Source organism: Callorhinchus milii, unplaced genomic scaffold (assembly GCF_018977255.1).
Source record: "Callorhinchus milii isolate IMCB2004 unplaced genomic scaffold, IMCB_Cmil_1.0 Scaffold5, whole genome shotgun sequence".
Taxonomy (NCBI): domain Eukaryota; kingdom Metazoa; phylum Chordata; class Chondrichthyes; order Chimaeriformes; family Callorhinchidae; genus Callorhinchus; species Callorhinchus milii.
In genome coordinates this window covers 17,110,437-17,134,961 of record NW_024704746.1, presented here as the reverse complement: position 1 = coordinate 17,134,961, position 24,525 = coordinate 17,110,437, and the positions used below count along the sequence as shown (strand labels likewise).

General features: G+C 41.7%; 2 protein-coding genes across 5 annotated transcripts in view; one reads left to right on the top strand and one right to left on the bottom strand.

Moving 5' to 3' along the window:
* Positions 1-255: 255 nt before the first annotated feature.
* ccn1 (cellular communication network factor 1) lies at positions 256-3,904 on the bottom strand. Its single transcript, XM_007887195.2, has 5 exons — positions 3,450-3,904; positions 3,044-3,257; positions 2,327-2,680; positions 1,616-1,788; positions 256-1,493 (listed from the first exon to the last, which is right to left on the bottom strand). Exons 1-5 carry the CDS (start codon positions 3,504-3,506, stop codon positions 1,191-1,193), a joined length of 1,101 nt encoding a protein of 366 aa, XP_007885386.1. The 5' UTR covers positions 3,507-3,904; the 3' UTR covers positions 256-1,190.
* An 817-nt stretch (positions 3,905-4,721) lies between these two features.
* The window catches only part of ddah1 (dimethylarginine dimethylaminohydrolase 1), a 44,748-nt gene continuing 24,944 nt past the window's right edge, over positions 4,722-24,525 (top strand). The window contains exons 1-2 of one of the 4 annotated variants that reach the window (XM_042335075.1): positions 4,722-5,232; positions 7,246-7,639. In XM_042335075.1, the coding sequence (XP_042191009.1) occupies positions 5,231-5,232; positions 7,246-7,639 (396 nt within the window). In that variant the 5' untranslated portion in view covers positions 4,722-5,230. Of the gene's footprint in view, positions 5,233-5,986; positions 6,128-7,245; positions 7,640-23,125; positions 23,202-24,525 lie in introns of those variants that run through there. The other 3 variants (XM_042335076.1, XM_007887189.2, XM_007887191.2) reach the window with 3 other exon arrangements.

Genomic DNA, 24,525 nt, shown 5'->3' with positions numbered 1-24,525 from the left:
TTAAAAAGTGTACTTAAGTGTTCAGGAGAGGTCATTGAAAGGTGATGTATATTAAGTCTGCTACAGTTCATTATTTTCAGTATGGGCATGAAAGTGTTTCTAAAGAATGAACTTTTTAAAAAAGTTTTAATATTTTACACTGATCAATACTTCAATATTTCATTCAGTTTGAATGCATTTTTGATCTTAATATGTTACTGTTGGCTGTATTACCAAAGAAATTTAGTCCAGAGATCAAGTATCCAAGAAACCAGATTCCATAAATAAATTCAGTTTATTTTTCTCTTTAAAAAAATTAGAACTATGTACATTTCATTCCAGTATATGACAANTTTTTTTTGATAAATACTGCAACATTCCACAGATACATTGCAGGATTTAACATAACTGGTTCTTTTTGCTGTGCTATGCATTATAGACAGCTATAGCTTTAACAGAGTTGGTTATTAGCTGCCATGTAATGTGAGCTAAATAGCTCACCTCAGGCGATAAATGTGACCATGAGTGTCGGTTGTATAAACAAACCAAAACATTCTCCATAGCGCACCTTACCAACGACTTCTGAACATGTTATTACACAAGCACTTAATAAGCAATACATTGACTGCTACGATACAACAAATGCTAAAACATTATATAATACAAATATACATAGCTGTCACAAATAGAACAAAAGTATTTCGGAAAATATATGCTCCAAAATGAAGCTCATTTCCTCGCTCCAATAAAATGAAGCTTTCAATTAACCGTAAGGGTTCATCCTCATGGGTTCATCCTCACAGCCTCAGCCGCCACATGGGCGATGCTGCACAGTGCACATAGCATAGCTACAGTATAATTACAGTACTGAACCAGTCCCTTTTGTTCTACGCACGATGTAAAACAGAATCTACACAACAGCCCTTCAAAAATTCCAATCTTCTCAAAACATTGATTGATCCTAATGTTACTGTGTAACTGATACGGTTTGATCAAATGTCAGAAATGCTGGGAACATTTTGAGAAAAGCTGGAACAAGTGCAAAACGTTGTCATGTAGTTAGGATCTGTGCTAGTTATTTGAATAACCAGTCCAAGTATCAGTCTCTCTTAAGAGAAGAATAAGTGCTCCCCATGGGGCTTCATTGATGCCCCTTTGCTCAAGTCCCTTTCTACTCATCTTGCCAAATTGGCTCTTCTCTCCCAAAAATGTCAATCAAGAAACTTGTGAATGTCGTTATGAAGAATGACATAAGGATTGGAGGCATCATTGTGGTCAGGGCAGTTGTAATGGCATCTACAGGACTGAATCATCATCATGTTCTTGATGAAGGTCTCTCCATCATCACAACGGAAGCGAACCCGGACAGTTCTGCTTTGTTGAGGAGTGCAGCAACGTCCATCAATGCAGGAACCGCAGTACTTGGAACGATACTTCTTCACGCTGGAACAACCTGCGTAGGTAAAGTGTACTGCCGTGCTTGTCTTTCTCGTTCTGTAGCATTTTTTTCCTTTCTGGAATAAAAAAGGCAAATGAATATGAGCACCTGTTGTGAACAGATAACCTCCTGTGCCCCGTGAAAGTTGAATCATTAGACAAACACATAAAAGTGTTTCACTCTTATATTAGTACTTACTTTTATATTCGTATAGGTTGGCTGGTTACAAGGTCGGATGTCACAGATTCTCGTCTCTTTTCCAAGTTTACATTCAGGGTTGTCATTGGTGACTCTTGAAGAGATTCCCATTCCACATGTCTTGGAACATTGGGACCAATCAGTTGTCTGAACTAGACATTTGGGTCTCCAAGCTGAAAAATACAACACACCAATAGCACATGAACAGAAATATTTTTGCGACAAGTTTTTTTTCAGTACCTGACCATCTAGTTTTTACAATCACAGCAAGTCGGTCACTGTCTGGTATTTTGCCTGCTTCAGGGAGTCGGGTTTTAAAAGTGAGCAAATCTTTAAAAGCGATGTTGAACCGATTCGAAAGCTGCAAGTTTCATTTCAATCAATAAAAAAGGAAAACAATGTCTGCTGATGTCATTTCTAGCGCTAAGTCAGCACTCCCAAGATACACTGGAAATTTAACAGTCGAGGGATTTTCCTGAATGCAGTGTGAGCTGCTTCGTTGTTAATGATGGCCAAAGTGGGTTGTTTACAGAAGTTCGTTGTCTATCTCCATCAGTGCGCACTCTAGCGAGAGGACTGGCTATTGCACCAACAAGGTGAATGGACATCTTGTGCAGTCTTCAATCTAAACGTGTTCAAATCGAGGAGAACTCGGGACAGGCACGTGTGTGTGTGTGTGTGTGTGTGTGTAAAAAAAATCGATAAACTTACCAGCCAACCCTTTAAACGTTCCTTTCAGTAGCGAGAGCAGTTCGTTGTTGGAGACTGGTTCGTTTGGCGATGGGTTCACAATGGTTTCTTGGCTGAAGATGTGTTCTGCTTCCCTTGAATCTGCCGTGGCTTTGCTTCCATCGCAAACCCATTCCTCGCAGCATTTCCCAAGCACTTTGATGAGTCGTGGGTTCGGGCAGCCCAGGTTAGGCAGAGATAGCTCTTGAGGACAAAGGGGGATACAGCCCACAGCTCCATCGATGCAAGTGCACTGATGTTTGCAGTTTGGCTGAAAAATCTCCCCATTTTGATAAATCTTGCTGTTGTATTCACATGGCCTTCCTTCGGCTCTTGCTGTGTGAAAAAAAAACGCAGAAAATAGGAACAGTTTTAGAAATAAGTCTCGACTAGTACTTACACAGGTTCTGGTCTGCTGCTCATATTTTACTGAGGAAATTCCAAGACCAAATCCCAAGAGGAACGTGGTGCTGAACAATGAGTTACTCAGGAATCACTTTTCCTTATGCGTCTTTAGTTTAGTCGAGACACAGTGAATTACATTCCAGACTGTTGAAATCACATGCTTTTACTGCCAATTGATGGCCAAGGAACAATAAAGCATAACCATACATGGTCTAAAGATTACAGAAACCTTTCGACTAGACTAAGCTGGAGGGAGACGTTCGGTGTTTAATGAAGCCTCGCCAAGAATCTTACCTCTGCAGATCCCCTGAAGAGCACTGGGGCTGGCGCCGAAGTTGCATTCGAGACCCTTGGTGTGATCGCACGGCTGCGTTTTACTGCAGTCTTCGTTGAGCTGTTTAGCGCAGACTTTGCAGCATCCGCAGCCATCCAGAACCAGACTGACGCCGGGTGAGCACCTGGGGAACTCCTGTGGGCACTCACATTCCGACGGGCAGGTGGACATCGCCTGGAATCAACAGCAGTCAATAAAATACAATGAGCTCCTCTTGCAAACAAACGCAAGCATTAAAACGTGAAATCAACCCATTTGCTCAAAGATTTTTTTTTTGGGGGGTGGGTTTGGATTGGGGTGGGTGATGGGGGGAGATCATAAAACCCCTTTTAAGACGAAACCCGTTAAAACCTTCTGGACACTCACCTTAGCGAGGCACCCGCAGATAAGGAGGGCAGCGACCACCACCACAACGCAGTGCATCCCGAAAGTCGGTGAGTTATCAAATCGGGGGAAGGATTTGGAACCGAAGACCTGCGCCGGACTTGTCGGGGCTGATCTGGAGTAACACACGCGAGGCTCGAGTCAGTGTCACTCCACAGTCAATGGGTTTGGCAACTTCTCGTCCGTTTCTCGCTCCAAAGCTGACTGCTGGGAGCTGTCGGTGGCTCTTTTTTTTTTGCTGTCTGTGCCGGCGTGTTGCTTGTTGCTTTGGCTTTGCTTTTGCTTTGCTTTCTCTCTCTCTCTCTCTCTCTGTGTGTCTGTGAGCTGTGCCCGATTGCTTTGTGCAGACTTTTGCTGCTGCCCTTCCTTTTATAGGTTGGTGACGTTCCTGAGTGTCTGAGTTTCAGAGCTGTTTGATTTCAGAAACAATCTCTGGAATGTTTCTGGCGCGTTTTTTTTTTTCTCAGACGCCGCCCAGCCAAGAGAGAGAGAGAGAGAGAGAGGGAGGGAGAGAGAGAGAAGAGAGAGAGAAAAAATTCCCCCCATTCTTGTTGCTTTTCCCTTCAAATCATCCATTTAAAACAAAGCACGTCATCTCGGTGCATTCTGAGTGTAAATCGCAGCTCAACTCAGCGTCGTTAAGCTTTGCAAATGAATTTGTTTGTTTTGCTTTTTCGGTACAAAGTGTAATCAAAGTGTCGGGGGGGAGGGAGGGAGGGAGGGAGGAAAGTTTATGGGGCTTCTATTTTTGGCTGCCTTTTTCCCTTTTCTCATCCCTCCCTAAGTGTTTCCAGATGAAGAATTATAGAGCGCGACGTAACAATATTTCCATATTTGGTAGTACAGAAGTCCTCGCGTTTTTAACATTTTTCCCAACTTTTCGAGCATAACGTGTCGATGACATCTTAAAACTCCCCCCCCCCCCCCCCATTTCCTCGAGATATATGATGTATATGTAGATAGATCTGAAGCCAGAAATTTATTTTGCATTGTTAATTTATGGGGGGGTTCACTCACACAGCAAATGTGAGATATATCACTGTACTTCCCCGAGTGGGTACAAGTTACTTTGTACAGAGGTTAATGCTTTGTCAGGAAATCGACTGAAGTTCTGTTACGGTAGCACCTAAAATACAAAGTGACATTATAGAGGGGACATTTTAACACGATTACACAACATTAAGTCAAGCATTTATTTCTGAGGAGTGACCTATCTGGGGATAAAATATGACACAGCACAGCGCAGGGCACGAACACACTTGTATTAATGAGTGGCTTTGGATGTTGTCAGTGGCTGTGCGCGGTGCACAGTTGAGAGCTGGTGCTCGATGGTAATGTACATTTCTAGCCACTCAAATGTATTCTGGAAGATTTTCTTTACCAATATTCTGCTGAAAGACTTCTGCACTGTGGTTAAAGCTTCCAGATTGTTGGCAAGTCTCCAGAGGAGAGAATGAGTAGCCCCGCACAGGGGGGGGGGGGGCGTCATGAACATTTTTAACCCAAAGACGTAATCCATTAAAGGTTGATGAAAATGAAAGATGAGCCTGAGAATTTGAGAGGCCCCCGACTGAGCATTCAGGGGCTGAGAGTGTGTATCTGCCGTTTAATTATTGGCCTGACTTGCATGAAGTCAGTTTTCACTTAAGACTGGCAAATTGCCTTCCTGATCACAACATCCAGACAAGGAGAGCTCAGAGAGTTGGAAAACGGGCTCCACTTCAGGCAAAATAAAAATCTGGTAGTCCAGGTGATTCCGAGGAATGTGAGTGTTTACCTGTTTTTCATTTTTTTTTTTGGGGGGGACAAAAAAACACGCAACATCCTCTATTTCCGAGGCTTGTGAAATCTCAAAACCATCCAGGTCTTGTAATGTTGAAGTGCACCGTTTGAAGTGCAACGGGCAGTTTCAGGAGTAGTATAAATAAACGTTGGGAGTTTCTTTTCGTAAAACCACATTGATACCTAAGTTAAATGTAAACAAATGTAACGAGGCCACTTGTTGAAACATCTGGAGCCGCACGTATTCATCCGGTGGGGACATTTGGCGGCTGCTGTGCTTTTGCCGGAGGGTCAGTCACTCGTGTACGAATTTTTTTTATTTTAAAAAAAAGATAGTGACATCTTTTGAGTTTTCCCTTTAAACGTTCTGTCGTAATAGGGTACACAGGAAATACCAAATGAGCATATCTTTTTCCAAGAAATTTCCGCTCTTCTTTATTTTTGCTGCTGCTTGTCCTGGCAAATGCTTATTGTTGTTTAACAGAGGTTTCTGAAATGTTGCCTGATATCTGCATGAGCTCATCTCAGCCTAATCTTTAGATGTAAAAGAAGCTTTGGACATGAAAAATACTGCCATACTGACATTTCTGTAACAACGTGCTCTGCACCAATGCAATCCGCTCGCAGGGTTTTCGAGCAACTTGGAACGTGCAAAAATAAATGCATCTTTTTTTTTTCCGAAACTGTCGAAAGTTAAACATTAGTTCTCGATTCAAAGAATGTTTTTTAAAAAAAACAAACCCAGAGAACTGGTGGAAACACATTTACAGCTCAAACTAGACCTTGTGGGGCAGTTTACATAACCGCTCGGTTTGTTTGTGTAAACCTTGTACTTTCCTCGACATAATACCAAATTCCACGCCGTGTAAGCAGAAAAGGTTTGTTTTTGATGGATTTTTTTTTCTCGCGTGGAATTCATTTTCTCTCTTGTCTTTTCACGTTGACGGGGAAATGTTTTAAGCTTTAGGGGATGGGTTCGTGTGAGATGAAAACAACCTATACACATAGATGTTTGTAATCGGGGTCAGTGGGGTGGGTGGGGGGGGGGGGATACATTGCAGGGATCAGATGCTGTGCAAGGAATATTTTAAAGGTGGGGAGGAGGTGTGTGTGTGTGTGTTGGGGGTGTGTTGGGAGGGTGGGGTGTGTGTGTTGGGGGGTGTGGGGGGGGGTGTTGGGAGGGTGGGGTGTGTGTGTGTGTTGGGGGGGTGGGGGGGCTGTGTGGGGGGTGGGGGGATGCAGATGGAGGAGGTGTGTGTGTGTTGGGGGGGTGGGGGGGGCTGTGTGGGGGGTGGGGGGATGCAGATGGAGGAGGTGTGTGGGGGGGTGGGGGTGTGTGGGGGGGGTGGGGGTGTGTGTGGGGGGGTGTTGGGAGGGTGGTGTGTGTGTGTTGGGGGGGCTGTGTGCGGGGTGGGGGGATGCAGATGGAGGAGGTGTGTGTGTGTTGGGGGGGTGGGGGGGCTGTGTGGGGTGTGGGGGAATGCAGATGGAGGAGGTGTGTGTGTGGGGGGGGTGGGGGTTGTGGGGGGGGTGGGGGGGTGTGTGTGGGGGTGTGTGTGTGTGGGATGCCGATGGGTCTTTGGATGCAATGCCTTAAAAGACTCCAACCCGTTGTGTGTGTGTGTGTGTGTGGGGGGGGGAGAGAGGGGGGGAAGCGGCGCACGAACTCGGGAGCGCGCTCCCGGGGAGCCACGGCTTGTTTTATTTTACGCGCACGCGAACACGCGCGGACACCCCGCCAAAGCGCGGCAGCAGTCGGGCACGCGCCTCGGGGGGGGGGGGGGGGGGGAGGGAGGGAGGGTGCACGCGCCCCGCTCTTCCTTCCCACACACACCCACCCCCCACCCCCATCTGTTCCCGTGCGTGCGCTGCGCCCCACACCATCAGCTGTGGGTGTGTGAGTGGGTGAGTGTGTGGGGAGGGTGTGTGTGTGTGTGTGTGTGTGGTGGTGGGGGGGGGATCAGCCTCTGTCACGCCGCGACCGTCTGCGTTGCAGGAGAGAGAGAAGAGAGAGAGAGAGAGAGAGAAGAGAGAGAGAGAAGAGAGAGAGAGGTCTGCGGGTGAAGATGGCGAGTTGGCTGTCAGACTTCGGCACATGCACCCACGCCATCGTGCGCGGCATTCCCGACTCCCTGGTCAAGCGGGCGCTCAGGCGGTCCCGGCCGGAGCCGGAGCCGGAGTCGGACCCGGAGCTGGAGGTGGACCTGGCCAAAGCCCACCGGCAGCACGAGATGTACGTGGGGGTCCTGCGCCAGAGGCTGGGTCTGCAGGTGGTGCAGCTGCCGGCGGAGGAGACGCTGCCGGACTGCGTGTTCGTGGAGGACACCGCGGTGGTCTGCGGCGACACGGCTCTGCTCACCCGCCCCGGAGCGCCCAGTCGGCGCAAAGAGGTAAAGTCCACCCACCACCACCCCCTCCCCCACCCCCACTCCCTCCACCCCTCCCCCCCCCCACCCCCCCCACCACCCCCTCCTCCTCCACCCCCACCCCCCCTCCACCCCCTCCTCCTCCACCCCCACCACCCCCTCCTCCTCCACCCCAACCCCTCCCCCCCCTCCTCCACCCCCCCCTCCTCCACCCCCACCACCCCCTTCACCACCCCCCCCTCCACCACCACCCCTCCACCCCCTCCTTCCCACACCCTCCTCCCCCACCCCCTCCTCCTCCACCCCCTCCTCCTCCACCCCCACCACCACCCCTTCCCCCCCCTCCACCCCCACCCCCCTCCACCACCCCCACCACCACCCCCTTCCCCCCCCTCCACCCCACCCCCTCCACCCCCTCCTCCTCCACCCCACCCCTCCCCCACCCCGTCCTCCTCCACCCCCACCCCCTCCTCCACCACCCCCCCCCGCAACCACAACAAAAAAGGGCACCAACATTTCAAAAAAAAATCGACGCCCCCCCCCCCACCCAAAAAAAAAGAGAGAAAAATACGCTGTGAGAAGGGCTGACAGATTCCCCCCCCCCCCTCACCCACCCCTCGAGATTTATTGTCAGCCAACGGTGCGCTCTCACCTCACGCCGCTCCTTCCCTTCCCTCTCCCCTCTCCCCCCCCCCCCCACTCCCCTTTTTTCGCGATGCACAGGATTCATCAGCTGTGAAAAGACGAGGGTGTGAAACCTCAGGTGGAAGCGTTTTTTTTTCCCCCATTAGGGACCGTCCCTTAATTTTTTTCACACACTCACACACCCCCTCCCCACACACACACCCCACCCCCCCCCACACACACACCCCACCCCCCCCCACACACACACACCCCCACCCCCCCACATACCCACACACCCCCTTCCCACCCCCACACCCACCCACACTCACACACCCACCCCACCCCCACCCACCCCCCCCACACACCCACACCCATCCCCCCCACACACCCATCCCCCCACACCCCCCCCCACACACACACACACCCCCACACGCACCCACAAGAGTGCACATGCTCTTTTTTTGCTGCCACTTTTGACCCTCTTTCTTTCCAAAGAGCAGTCCGTGTGCGTAAAAAAATAAATCCAACCCAAATCGTCCGGCTGCCTCATTTGAGACCTGTTTTTTGAACCATTGGCCCCCGCGCAGCTCACTTGGACTGTGCATTATTCTTGTGAGATGGACAAATAATGGACGGTCCCGTGGATTTCTTTTACAGGGCACATTTGCAGGTGTGGTCAACGAATGTGTTTTGTCATTCAAAATAATTTGCATCTGATGCAACCTCTTTGCAAATGGGTTATTACAATCAGGGTGTAAGCCGCCTATGCAAGTGAGCAAAGTGGTATTGTCAGTGCTGTGGAACAAACCCCACCCTGATTTAAAAGCTCTGAGTAATAATACTGTCTCTGTTATGCTTCTGGATTTGGCTCCTATTTCAACTGGATTTGGCTCTTATTTAAACTTATTATCAGGTATCAAGTGCAGTTGGTATCGGTTGCGACACAGAATGTTTGCCTCTCAATGGCAGTAACAGTGCAGGTTTTTTTAAAAAAAATGCAGGCATGTTCATTTTCGAAGAATGAGCAAAAAAGATATGTTGCTTTCTTAAACAGAATGCACCCAGTTTCACTATTCCTTGCCAAATGTTTTACATTTGAGCAGTTTGGCCAGATGCAGGCTTGGGTTTGTCCAGCTGTAGATCAGACCCAGCTGATTAAATGTAGGAAATTTGTATATTAAGTGGCACAGAAAGATGACTAAATTATTCAAACATTCCAGCTCTCCAAGGAATGCGTCTCTTAAGAATTGCGGGCATTGTCTGTACTGTGAGAAAGATGATGTTTAGACGAGGAAACATTGCTTTCGTAACAAATAATTCTTTGGAACAAAATGCTAATTATTTTGCACAAATGTTTGAATACGTTTATGTGCAGTTATATTGTAGTCGCATCTTTGAGAGGGTATACATTGTTGTTGAAGGTTTATTCAAATAATTGCAAATTGGCTTCTGCGTTCGCCTACAAAAATACTCCCACTAGTTACCCGCACTTCATTGAATTTCTTCACTTTAACATTCAGAGCACTGGGTAGAAATCATTACATTTTACAGCATATCCTCTGAAGCACTTATATGTCCTCCTGACATGAAAGGCCCTATATCAAAAGTAAGGATTATTTATTATTATTCACTAAATGTGGCTATGTGCCTCACCCAACTCTCTAAACCAGACTCAGCTGGAAGGACCCAGATAACTCATAGGAGAAGGATTGTTCCTTCCAGTTGGTCTTGTGTCAGTGACCAACTGGCCAGCTACTCCCTGCCCAATGTCTCTTACTAAAGGTTCCCTAAGTAAGGTTGGTGAGTAAGTGTATAATAGGCATTAAAGATGGGTTCTGTTCTCTTCTGCTGCTCAGAATGTGCCGAGTAGTCCTTATATGGGGATCATTGAGCATTGCCAGTGATGCACCATTCAGGCCTCCAAGCCTGATACATCCAGATAGCTTGGTATTTCATCAGGTCAATTAGGTTGCATACAACACCAGAAAATATCACAAAGATTATTTATCCACATATTTGTTGAGGGAGCAGTTGCATTTCACCACAGCACAGGGACGTTGCCAACACTGATAGCTTCTCTAACTTGGGAATTGCGGAGGAGTCTTGGCTCTGCCTCCAAGACAAGCTAGAATGACTCTGTTTTTTGGAGGAAACTATGACATTGGTTACAGGCTTTCCAGCTCTTCAAATGGTTGGATGTTAGGAAATGACCATACTAGTCCCCATTCACTCCAAAATTGTTCCATGAAAGAGAGGTATAACATAGAGCTTACGTGAGGTGTGATATATTACATGTAAAGAGGCCTGTTTCATAAGAGAACCGGGAATTTTCGTTTGAGAAAACGTTGCTTTTCAGTGCATGGTTGCACAGCAATCAAACCTTTCAACTTCCATTGCGTGAGTTATACGGTTCTCAGCCTATTCATTAAAGCAACAGTAAATACAGATTGAAATAATCCATCTCTGATGGAAAGCTTGCTCATGCTATCCAGCTCACTAGTCTTCCCAGCATTATAATCTAACATTAGCTCTGGCTATATAGAGGATGGCCACATGCACCATCCTAACAGCTTGGTGGGGAATGACTTGCAGAGGGAATCAAAGGTGAAGCAGAATATTTGAAAGAAGTGTATTTTTTTGCTTTGATTAAATATCACCAGTTAGTGTTGTATGCAAAGAGACAGATTTGAGTTCATTTATGTGTGTTCAACAATTTCAGTACTCAGTAGCAGTTTTGTAAGATTCTGACATTTATGCCATACATTTTCATGTGGCTAATGGAAATATCAAGGTTTAGAATGCCACATTTTACCACATAAAAGTGTACCAAGATTGAAACAGATGTGAAGGTGGTCCTGTGAAGATTACTCTTTTGGATTCTTGCAAGAGATAGTACAGGATTGCTATTTGTAAATCTCTGAGCATTTTTAATACATATATATATATATATATCTACATGGACATTTTTCCTTCTTTAGGTTTCACTATTCCACACTATTTTCCCAGTGGCAGGCTGGGCAGATAACTCATACCAAAGCATTCTCCAGTGTTCTTCAGCTTACTACAAGATGCCAATCACAAGGTGCTCCCTCTCCCTCTCTCTCTACCTTTTACTTGATAGCTGAGCTTGGAAACTCATTTTGTGGGGAATTGAGGGTTTAATTGAGGCCATCGATGGTAGGGCGGTTGGGGCGGGGGATGTGGAGCAGACCGGAGCCAGAGGAACGGAGGGTATGGGCAGGTAGGTGGATAGTAGGTCAGAGAGGTAGGAGGGAGCAAGTCCGTGAATAGCCTTGTAGGTGAGGATGAGAGACAGAGCCTAATAATAATCCCTCCAAAAACCAAAAACAATAATAAATCGGTCATTTTCAATCTACGACTGTTTGTGGGACATTGCTGTGCGCAATTGGCTGCCGCGTTCGCCCACAAATATACAGTCAATTCACTTTACAGAGTGTTCTGTGAAGCGCTTTGGGACGTCCTCCCGACGTGAAAAGCGCTATATCAAATGCAAGGATTATTATTATTATTATTTAAAATCCCACGTTTCATGGTACAGTGCATTTGAGTTCTGGTTCATAATACCACTGCAACTGCCCTTGGGGCACAATTTATCTCTTTAAGATGTAGCCTAAATTACAGGAGTGGACAATAATCTCATTTGTGCCTGATACAGTACTTGTCAAAGTGATGCTTACTATGTGATCAAGATATATACTATTGAATGTTCACTTTTGACAGATGTAAGTAAATTAACCTGGTATCCTATCTCACCGCTGTGTGAAGATGAGAGTATATGCTGTTGACAGATTTATCGTGTGAATTTCATGTTGTGGGTATTTCTTTGCAAGTAAGTAGTCCAAACTTGATTTGAGAAGTTCTTAATGTTACAAAATATGCATGAAGAATGTTAGAAAAAATGTTGCAGCATCTAGAACTCCAGACAAAACTTGTATATTGTAATCAATGTTAGCTGTGCCCAAGCATCTTGAGTATTGAGATATGTAGAGCACTATTTGTTCCAATATTAACACATACCCGTATAAAAAGAAGATACTTTGCCATTGTGTAATACAAAAGGATAACATCACTCAAAATACAATTGGGTGGTTACAGTTACATAGGCAGAATGAATCAAGTTCATATGTATTTCACAACACTTTTATGAATTAGTGTGGTGTAAAACACAGGAGAATTGAATGAAGTCAAAGGTAATTTAAGAACAGATGTGTCATCCATTCTTTTGAGCTCTCAAATCGATATTCGAATGAAAAATGTACATCTAACATTCCAAAAGATAGTTATGTTTGTGGAGTTACTTAAGTGAATTCACTAGTTCAACATGCATTGATTATTTGCGGTTTCCTTGGATACTATGTGCTGAACAATGCTGCAGCATTTTATGCAAGGTCATGTAATTTTGTACAACTAATAAACTGCTGAACAGTAATACCACTATTCAGGATCAGACTTTCCCCCTGTATTGCACATTCCCTTTTCTGTGTGTATGCATGCATGCATATGCAGAATTTTCTTCCACCGTGGACTTTGGCATGAAATTGTGAATTTAGGGAAATTGGTTTTGCATCATTTCTATTGAAGGATTCTTGCAAAATATGTGAATTTACAAAGTGATGGAAACGCCATTGTAAGTAATGTTTTGCCATATGATGAACACCATTTCTGGTTATACATTCTGTTGTTGCCAACAAGTATGATGATAAGTCGACTCACTTTGAAAACAATGGAGAGAAAAGTCAAATTGAGATTAATGCTGAATGGAAATATTACTATAGTAAGGAAGAAGGTGGCGCTTAAACTAAATGAAGGATGACAGTTCAATATTATATAAAATATAGCAAGGTATCAACTTGCCTTGTTTCAAGATATGGTCAGTAACAATGCATTTTAAATGAATTGTCTTCCTCATACAGATGACACAAGGCCTCAACAATAATTTCCCTGTTACATAAAGAATGGATAAGCATCTTGATGTGGTGAATCTCAATGTCAACTTATTTGGATTTCTGCAATTTTCTTTTTCTGGTATTTTGATATCTATTTGCAGTATTTTACTTCACCATTTTCTCTCATCCTAATGATACTGACTTTGCCAGCATTCAGTCCCACAGGCCCAAAGTGGTCCAACAACCACATCCAAATGCCCATATTTCATATGTGAATTCAACTGCAATGGGATCACAGCTAAGCCTGACACATGTAATTTTCATTAGCGGTCATAGTTTTGTAATCAGCAATGGAAGCTGGCTGTTTTTCCCTTTACTGAAGACAATTTGCATGCTCCTATTGCTGCTTCAACTGAGATTAACTAACTCACAACACACTGTGAATGAAACCTCAGGCTTTCTGGGCCTGAATGGATCAGTTTCACATTGGACTGGGCAGTGTCTTTATCAACTGAGTGACTGGAAAAAGTTGTTCCCTAGAACATTGTAATTTGTTTACTAACCAGACAAGTTGTAGTTGTTTGAGGCAAAAGTACAACCATGTGCAACACAAAATATGCGTGTATATATAGTATGAACAATCAATAGGTATTTTGAAACAATTACATTGATATACTAGTGATAAAACTAACATCAAATGTCTTCTAGAAGTCCTTGGATGGACAGGTAAAAGTATTGCTTAGACAGTGAGCAGATTATTTGAGTATTTGAACCAGAAAACATGCCAACTCTGATGTTCACACACCAGTGATAACTGGGTAGCGATTTGTTCTGAAAACCCTAGCTGACACACATTTAAAAGCAACATCTTATCACATTAATGTGATGAAGAAGATAACTAAAGTGTATGTACCTTTATGGCATGGCTATACATTTGTAAACTTTGCCGCACCAATTACATTGGTATCTGGAGCAAATCCAGGAGACAGTAGTTTGTTCCAAGTATCGCTCTGATAAGACTGAGCTGTGTTTAGATGACATTTGGTTGTGTGTGTATGTGTGTAGAGGGTTTTCGCTAGTAATGAAGAGAATACTATATAGTAATGCAAAGAACAAAACTTTGCATTATTAACATACTGTGTTTCGGACACAAATTTTATTTTGCAATTCAAACTGACTGTATTCTGTTATATTCAGATAGTATATAAAGCATTTTATTCAACTGACACTGAATCCACAGATCCTCTATTGTTTATCTAACTTTCCTATTCAAGTAATAATTTTGACCATTACTGTGGCCAGCACAGAACAGACCTTGAACAGGACATCATTCATTAAATAAATGTGTGGGGCCTGTGTCACACAAATAATTTATAGTTCGGTATATTTGAACTGACTTGAAGCGCCAATTCCCAATTAGATTTCCTATGAGCTAAATTCAATTCAGGTGATCCTGATGCAAGTACTGTATTAATTAAGGTGTCTAATGACTGATCTAAAACTCAGTTGGGAAGCACAACTAGATTCATTTGACTGGCTACAGAGCAAAAGGGTTTTTCCAATGAATAGGAAAATTCCAGTGATTGTTTACTTACAGGAAATAGTGTCAAAAGAACAAAAACATTTGTTCCAGTTTCAATGTATGTCACCAGCTGACAGTTGGCAGTTCATGTTTGCAAATGTTAACATTTGCTTTTGGTCATACTTGCATGGTACTTAATCTGAGAAGTTTCTATCAATTGTATTAATGTAGGCATAACCAAGTTTAAATTGGACCAGATATAGAATAATATATTTCTGTAGATTTATAGAAACATATACTGTTATCACTCATATCTTTTCGGCTGCTTTAATTCAGAGAATACTCATTCCTATAATGGCCTTTTGAGTAGGCTATGTCTGTGTATTGTGATTAGGATTGAAAGCCATTTGTAGGAACATGGGAAAACAGGAAAGGAGGAGAGTATTCAACCCATTGAGCTTGTTCTGCCAGTTTATTAGATTTTGGCAGATGTTTTAACCCCAGTGCCATGTCCTTTGACTTAATACCTCTGTTAATAGGAAACTTTCAGTGTGAGTGGGAAGAATACGTTTATGTCCAAATAATTATTTACTGTAAACAGCAGATGTTCTGCAAAATAGAATATTTAACATGCCTTACTGGAGAAGTGTTGCAGCTTGTTACAAGTGCATAAGAATCCTACCATCAGCCAAGAGAGAAGAAATCCAAATAAATGTCATAATTCATTGACAAAGTTCAGAGTGAGGATTAAGTAATTATCAGGGAAGAGAAATCCACATACCAAGTTTTTTTTCCAAAATAATCTGAATGTGATGAGCCATGAATGGCAAATGCCAATATTTACACTGGTTCATTTAATTCAAATACAGTAAAGCCAAAAACAGAATTCCCCCAAACCACAATGTGAGCTCTAACTATGTACAATTTGCAACAGTTTAATCTTCATTTTAACCCATAGTCTCCTTGTCTTTGAAGGAGAAAGTGCTGCAAGCGTTATTCGAATAAGGTTGTCTCATTTCTCTTGATCAGCATTTACGATGTTTAAAAGCTTTGGCAATTGATTCATTCATTTGGCACGCTTTGATGCAGCACAGCGGTTTATGAATTGCTTTGTTATGGCAAGTACAGCATATACAGTGCATCGGATTAGTTTTACCAGAACATTAAATTGAAAAATTCCTTTGACATTTTTCGAAAACAACTCAAAATTTATGAAGAATGTTGCCGCTAAATAATTATTGTTTAAAGAAGACTCTTAACAGGTTGACATTCCTGTGATCCCTAATTTTAGTGGAAATGTTGATGAATGGTAAACAGTAGTTGGGAAATATCACCAGCAGTGGTTAGCACTCAGTGTTCACTCCTCTCAGAAACAAGTTAAAATCAGCATTTAAAGGTATCTGCAATTCCCAACACGTAAAATTTGACCAAGTGTACAAAAAAAGTTATTACAAAGTCAATTTAAAAAGTACCGTGAAGCCGCTTCTCATGCGTGATCTAATTTTCAGCACCTTTGGAATACGTGTGGTTTCACAACAACTCAAAAAACTGCCAGTAAAATGGCAAGTTGCGATCTGCACAGTTTAAAACTCATCCAGAGTGGATTAAATGATTAATGCGCAGGAATAGTATTCATACAGAGGCAAAAGAATAAATTCGTTAATTCCATTTTGTGTCTATTGAGATTATGCATAGATGACTGGACAGAGACAGAATACCTGCAGTTTAGGTTTGCAACAAACAAATAGCTGGATTTTACACGATTGTAATACAACTCACGTGATCCGAACCAAGAGGGAAAAAAACAGGACTGCTTTATGAACATCATCTGAATTTGTTTGAATCTTTGTGAATTATTTCATGCTCCCTTTCATTATGTTTCTTGGACAATTCTATGGTGGTTGTGTACATGTCCTATAAAGTTGGTGCTGGTGTAGCACTAGTGGAGTGGGCTGCTTAACCAACTGGAGCCATACAGGTGTTGAAGAAGGATTGCTTTTGGGCCATCGGACTTGGAGCTGCAGTTATAATAATAATAATCCTTGCAATTGATATAACGCTTTATCATGTCTTCGAGGCATCTCAATGCGCTGCACAGAATATACTGGAAAGTGAATTGACTGTATATTTTGGGGGCGATACCTCAACTTGTCATTCTGATCTTTGTGCTCTCAGCAGGTGGGCTTGCTGGTATGTGTGCAAGGATATTTATTGCTTACAATATCAGCATCTCTCCCAGTATCTGTGCAAATGCTTGCTTCGAGTAAGTATGGTAATGGTTTGTCCTCTGGTGTGTGCTGCGTCAGACATTCCACTGGGTTCTCTTTGTTTGTTGAGAACAGCAGGGGATATTTGATCAGTATGAAGGCGCATTCATCCATTTGAGCATACGGTGAAAAGCCCATTACAAGAACATGTCACCAAGGTTGGTAAATTGAACAATAAGCGAAGAATAATGCACAAGCACACGTTAATAGATGTACCAACAAGTGGAGCTCTGTGCCACTAAACGAATCCCAAAACAACATTTGAATTTGCACTTTTGGAGATATGTTAAAGTACCTCAGATAGTCATTGATCATTTGATACTTGACCTACTTAGTCATGAATGTCTTCCAGGACTATCTGGTTTCACTCTACATTTCCCAAGTTATACTGCATGTGTGTTCTCATCAGATTGTGATGTTTACCACTTTCTGATAAACTGAGATTAGTGTAATGAGAGGTGATATTGCAATACTGTTTCTGCACATCAGCTGCAGTGAAACCACAGCCAGGGATAACCAACTTTTAATGCTTATATTATGTAGTTTTAGAAGTGCAGTATTCTAATAGCCTTCGATGAGGCTATTACATTTGTTATAGAAGTTCTTTTCAATTTTAGAAACATTCCTGGCAATCAAGGGACAGAGTTGTGATGTGTGTTTAAATTAAAGTTTAAAGCCTTAATTTAAGAGCACTGCAACGGATAGTATAACATGTTGTTGTCTCAAATACTTTGGGTGCCATACTGTTAGTTGCATATAATTGGGGGGTGGGACCTTGAGTGCATTACAGAGAGAAGTGAGGCTGATCCTCAAAGATCCAAAAGTTGAAATAAGAGAAATGGCTAGCAGAAGTTTTTTTTACATGGAAGGTAATCAATAGCTGTAACAAGTTAAACAAAAGGTTGGTTGAGGCCAATACACTGGTTTCATTTAGGAAACATCTTGGTGTATTGATGGTAGAATGGGTATCATAGAAAGATGAGATCAAACCTGAATTACTACAATCTTGTCATTTTCTACTTCTTCCTCCAAAGTCATTCTTTAGATTGGGATATCTGTGGAAAAAAAATTGTGGCCTTAACTTTAAGGAAACTTTTACGATTAAAAAAAGATCCAGTCTTTCAGGGGGTGTCTGGCGCGACAAATGGATAAATACCAAAATGATTAAGTGGAAGCTTAAAAAAGCGAACGTTATATTCAGCATATTTCCTTTGGCTCATCTGCCTGAGGAATCTGCTAAATCTTTTCAAGAAGCTGTGTTGGAGCTTTGATTTTGAAACACGACTAATCCAAGCCAGGTGGTGTGTCTACACATGGCCTCACACATTTTGCAAAGATTTTTTAAGTACAACAGGCTGAAAAAAATGTTTCTAATTGCAGTGAAGAAATGAAACACTGCTACTTTGTAGTGCCATCTCCAGCAAGCTTCCTGCTGCTTATCCAGCTAGGATCATCCTATCTGTTTGGGCTCGTAGAGTTAAAAGAAGCTGAGTGGTAAGTACCCCTGTCCTCAGTGACTGGTCTGCCCCTCCAAGTTCTAGCAATGAGCCAGGCTGTCTGCTGTGATCAGCAGTGCCCTGGCGTACTTTGGACCCACCTGGCTAAGGAACAGGACTACCAACACCACCACAGAGGTTTGTCTGGATTCCAACATTACGTTGCCAAGCGTGTCATCGAAACCAGTTCACCTCCATGGTGAGAACCCTGCTTTCCTCCCCCTCGCTTACCTCACCCAGCCCAAAGAGCCAATGCGTGGGCCATCACATGAACATGCTCTCTCTGGTTGCGTGCAATCAGACCACTTTGTTACTCAATGAAATGTCAATCAGGGCAAATTTCACATGGTTGCCAAGGATTTTAATACGCTTATACAAGCAAAGCAATGGGTAAAAATGGACTAAAGCAAGAAACATTTCTGGAATTCAATGATATCCCCAACACTACAATTTTCTCTTATTTGTCCCCATAGCTTCATACACATATACAATAAAAGCTGTAGCTTATTACCTTACGTGGGGTATTTTCTAACTGCATTGCTGCATTATTTTGTCAGCAGATTGGATAAACATTTCCAGATTGGTATTTTTTGTCGAAGCTTAACCAGGTTTACAGCAATTTAATCATTTTATTCAAACACTACAAGAAATATAAAGAATGCAATAGATGAGGTCATAGTGGGCAAAGTATTTTAGTTCAAAAGCAGATGTCATGGCAACATTAAATGAAAATAAAACCTGCCCCCATTTAAATATAGTTGCACAGCATTCTGAAACAGTAAATAGAACTGTATAAACTGTTCATTCTCCAGCCTTGAACAATGTCCGTGGAGACAATGCATTCTCGCAGTCCATCATGACTTTGCAAAACATAGTAAATGAATAGAATCATTGATGCCATCAGACTCTTTGAAGCTGCACCGAGATTGTGGTGGAAAGTGTGTGCTTTACCTCAATAAACTTTCACCATTTTAACTATATAACTGCTGAAGATGTTTACTTCTGCTTTTTTCTTAAATATTTAACTTCATTCTTTTTCATAATTAATTGCTTCAAATGTGATACCACACCTGGAATGTGAACAGAGATTCCAAACACCCTCAGATTGCATTCAGAGAAACTCTTCATAAACATGCCTTGTGCAAGATTTGTCATTGATCCAGATCTTTTGTGCTATGTTGCCTGTTATCACAAACAAAGTATTCAATCACATTTGTCAAACGTACAGTGAGCAAAATGTTGGTTATTGGTCTCACTTCTTTGTGAATGATCAAGTGGCTAGAATTCAGCCCAGCCCACTTTAACAGTAAAAGTAAATAATCCACCGTATTTATAAAAGCAGAAATATTATCATCAAGGTCCAAATAAGGAACTTGAACTTAATGAACTAATGCTAAATGTTTGTGGTTAATTTTAAGAATGTTTGATTCATACATTTTAGAAGAATTTTTTTTCTTATAATTCCATCAGTTAGGAGATCCATTTTTCCCCCTTTTGTCCCCAAATTGACTTCTATTTCCATATTATCTTCCTCATTGTAAGGAGTGGACGGGTGCAGGCCATAGACTTGTTTGCAGTTCCAGGAAAAACAGCCTGGATGAGTTTCCTTCCTGTGGAGTATGTCCTGCCTGCCCAGATCACTCCCTCAAAATTGGTTAATTTGCTCTCTGGTTGACCTGCATGTGTAACATTAACTAGAACACCCAGAACGCCAGCCTCTCCAACAAGCGTTTGAATATTAATTGTGTTATTGTTTAAGTACTTTGTGCAGGCTGAAATTAATGCAGTACAAATTAAGAACGGGAATCGCAAGACCTCGTTGTAGCTAGGTTATAATTTACTTAAAGGGTCTTTATTTATTTTAAAAATTCACTCGCTGTCATTCACTTTCAAAGTATTTGATATGTAATATGAGCATCTTTGATATGGTGTGCAACTAAGAGGCAACTGTGTTTTCCAATCTGCTGTACCTTTTAAGGTACACCATGTGTTAAGAGTTTGTTTCAATTATTCTGTAACATGATAGAATTGTGTTGGGATTGAGGTTTAGTTCTGTCCAGCTAACCAAATCTGACATTAGTATCTCGCTATTAGTGGCACTAATTGGTGCCTATTATCGGAGTAACTGTAGCCCCCAAACTGCTGTAATGTTCTGCAATCTTGATGTAACAAATAATTGAGCTTGGTTTTATTACTCTAACATAATGCAGAAATACAAGGCAACTTTTTTTATAATGTTATTCCCCCCACCCCTCACAGTATAGCACAAAGCAGTTAGATGGTTGGCCATACATAGTGCCATAACTGCTAATTTCTGGATGTAACTAAGTAGCAGAGCATGCTGGAGTGCATGAGGATGTTAATCTTGCAAAATAAATTCTGTGTTGTGTTACCAAGGCAACGTCCCTGCACTGGATGCCTGCTAGGATGACCAGATGGAGACTGGTTACCCAGAGAGGGTTAGGGATGAGTCAGCCAGTGTACAAATGTGAATTGAAACTACGATTCAGACTGTGATCTCCCTATATGTGTAGCCCTAATGCCTTATGTGGCCAGTCTTCAGTTTTAAGTATATTTTGGCTGCTTCGTTTGTATAATGAGGCCCATTTAGTTATTTTGTCTGATACAAATTACTTGGTCATATAAGAGCACACATTGTCAGAGGTGATGTCCTTTGGATGAAACGTTAAACCAAAGTTTTGTTTGTCTGTTCAGGTGAACCTTAATGAACCCATTGGCCCTACTCAAAAAGCAGATGGAGTTGCGCCCAATGTCCTGGTCATTCACTTAATTGGTAAAACTGGTCATTCATTGCATAGCTGTTTGTAGGGCAATGCGGTGTACAAATTGGCTGCTGTGTACGCTTACAAATATACAATCACTACACTTCATTGTAAAATCCTGTGAAGTACTTTGAGATATCTTGACAGTGCATTTAGGCACTATGTATGTCAAATGTGAGGATTATCATTGTAATTTTTATTTATTGCAACTGGAATTGAAACTGGGTTACTGAAGACAAAAATAAGGTCAAACTGATCAGCTTTTAAAAGAGGAAGAATAGGTTAATACTTCAGGTGTAACCTTCATCAGAACTTGAACTCTTAGATCTCAAAATCATGTTACTTGCATGAAGGGTTTCTTTGAACTTTGAATTTGTTCCTTTGAACTTAAGAGCATGAAGTCGATCATTTGAGCACCAAAGCATAAATCTCATCTCTGCAACAATTGCACTATAGCATGCAGTGCTAAAATACTATTCAATTTAAAAATGCAAGGATAAATTAAAAACTATTGCATCAAGGTTAGTTGTCTCCAGGTGTCTTAACATACTTAACTTCCAAATAGACAGTAGGCAGGAAACTCTCGATTCTCTGAACCCTTCAGATGATTTTAGTATAAATTAAGAAAACCTCAGCATTTAACGATCATGCATATTTTATTTAGTATACATTGGATTAAGATAAATCAGAATTTATGCTGGTTTAATACTTGATACCATGTTTACTGATTGTTTTGTGCCCATAAGCAGGACATTGCTGAAGGTCAACACTGTACATGCAGTTAGGTGAAATAAATAGATTAAAAATTGTGAATGCTAAAAATTGGAAATAAAACCTAGAAATTCTGGAAATTTACAGCAGATCAATTTGTATCTAAAAATGAAGTTATGATAACAATTTAAATAGAGATTTAAAAGAAAAGATATGACTAAAACATAGGTTCAACATGAATATTGATATAGTCGTCAAATGTTGAATTATTGTTCTGTGATGAATAAAGTCATTTAAAATTATCTATGAAAATCATAGATTTGTCTATCAATTAAAAGTATCCTGCTTCTGAAGTTCTATTAATACTTTTGGAATTTTTTTTATTAGTGAGAGAATATACCTTTTTTCCACACACGATTTTCCAGTGCCAGTTATTCATCATAATGCACAGGAATCTGAACACTTTGCAGCATGGTTTGGGCTTATAAAACATGAAGCAGCTGCAGGAAATATGTTCCGAGGTTCAGGTTAACAAGAGTATCATCTTTTGCCCATATTAGGTAAAATAGCAGGAAAGTGAGCATTCTTCGTTTATACCAGTAGACTGGGCTACATGCTGAGAGTCAGCTGCTGTTATTCTACGATGAATTTAAGCTGTTTTATTTTAAAAAGTTGCACAAGTTAACGGTTTAAGCAAATATAGTAAGAGTTGGCGTATTTTGTAGAGGTTATTTATAAACTGTGTATTACCTGTAATTTATGGCTCTACAAGGAGTCCAATTGTTCCAACTTAAGAATTTTTCCATAGAAACATTGCGTGCCTTAAACATTATTTCAGTGGTATTCTCTGTTAATATATATGCCAGTGCTTACAGGCAGTCTCTTGTATTTTGTTTAAGTGTCCCCTGACAAAAGGTCAGGCACAGGATCTTGAAATAGATAGTCTAGTTTGTTTCCTGACTTGGTCCTTTCGACTTCTGAGCTGAAACTATTTACCATTCTCCCGGTAATCTGTACATATAACAAATTGCAGATGTAACTTGTCCAAAAGGAATGAAAGAACCAAGAGAAAAAGACAATTTTATTTCCAATTTTATTTCACAGTGATACAACAAAGCCACAAGAAGAACCATACAAATGCATGGAAGTGTGTCAACTCAACCATATTTGTATGGAATCTGACTTATTTGGAGCAAAGCACTGGAAAAAATGCCCGAGGATCTTCGGTATGATGCATCAGGGGCAGACTCTGGGAAAAAAACTCAGAGAAATTTTGGTGAGGAATATTCTCAAACAAGTCATGAAATGAATAGCATAGCAAAATGCAATCATGAAATCAAGAAAGGTATACAAAAACATAACTTGCACTATATTAACTGCATGCTGAATAGGTCTTAATATCACATTGGTGGTACATTTTAGTGTTCTAATGACACAGCAGTTTTCGCCAAGACTGATCTCCAAGTTCTGTATGGCTTACAACGAGGACCTTGACGGGCAGACCAGTCACTGGGGGCAGGGAGTCATCCCAGTCACCTCCTGTTAACCCTGGAAGCCAAAGCTCTAACGGGTAGGGTGGTCCGAGCTGGATAAGCAGTGGGAAATCTTGCTGGACAGCAGTATCAATGACAAGCTATGCAGTTTTAGCTGGTTAGACTCCAGCAATATCCCAACGCACACTCTGGGGTCCCCAAGAGTTGGCTCTTGCCAACCTGGACCTAATACTTTCTGGAAATAGGTAAGCAGGATGCATCCCTCCAGGGAGAGAGTGTGCTTTCCATTACAACAATCTAGCTCTGGGATTTCCACGTGTAGGTGGGATGTATGGAATTCTCAGCTTGGTTTGGATACTCTTAAGCATGGTTATAGGTTTCCGCATATGTCAGACACCCGGCTGACCAAAAAAGAAAAAAAAAGGCTAATTTATTTTCTCTTAAAAAGTCACGTACCAAGGAGAAACTGGAATCATGATATTAAAAATTATTTAATTCTCTGTAACGTTTCTTCAGTGCGTACTCTACTCTATATGTTGCAGCTGCCAACTCAACTTCAGAATTAAGAAAACATCAGTGCACACATGCTGTGTTGTAAGTTTAATGCTGACAGTAATATCAGGTTATCGCACCAGGGTTGGTTTCAGTCTTTGTTACTGAAAATGCAAAGCTGAATGAATAACTCATTTTACTTTGAGCACAAACAGTCCCAAAGGATTCACTGTAGAAAGCAATAAGTTAAAAATCAATGGTGATGTTGTCTTATCTTTAGATTTGGTATAACATGCAGGCAGTTAGTGCTTATGTTCTCATCACTGAGCTCAGAAAACGTAGACATTGGATAGGAAATTATCGTCAAAAGACATTGCATTTTTGAACTTCTGATATTTCTGTACAAATGAAAAATAGCCATTTTAATCAATAGACGTTTTAATCTTTGTTTTATTTTTAATGTTGTAAATTGAATGAGATCACCAGCTGGAATTGAAAATTCAGCTCTTTGCACAAATCTGGTCTGCACAAAAAAACTATCCTGAAAATATTTTATTGTTACTTATCTCAGCTCTCTGAGACACTACCATGTGTGAAGGGTGCTGTACAAATACA

Bases quoted from the DNA above. Each gene is read 5' to 3' on its own strand.
- ccn1 (XM_007887195.2), bottom strand. From the start codon at position 3,506: ATGCACTGCGTTGTGGTGGTGGTCGCTGCCCTCCTTATCTGCGGGTGC. The intron at 3,258-3,449 runs GTGAGTGTCCAG...TGTTGATTCCAG, and splicing joins TCTGCGGGTGCCTCGCTAAG to GCGATGTCCACCTGCCCGTC. The intron at 2,681-3,043 runs GTAAGATTCTTG...TTTTTCACACAG, and splicing joins TCTTCAGGGGATCTGCAGAG to CAAGAGCCGAAGGAAGGCCA.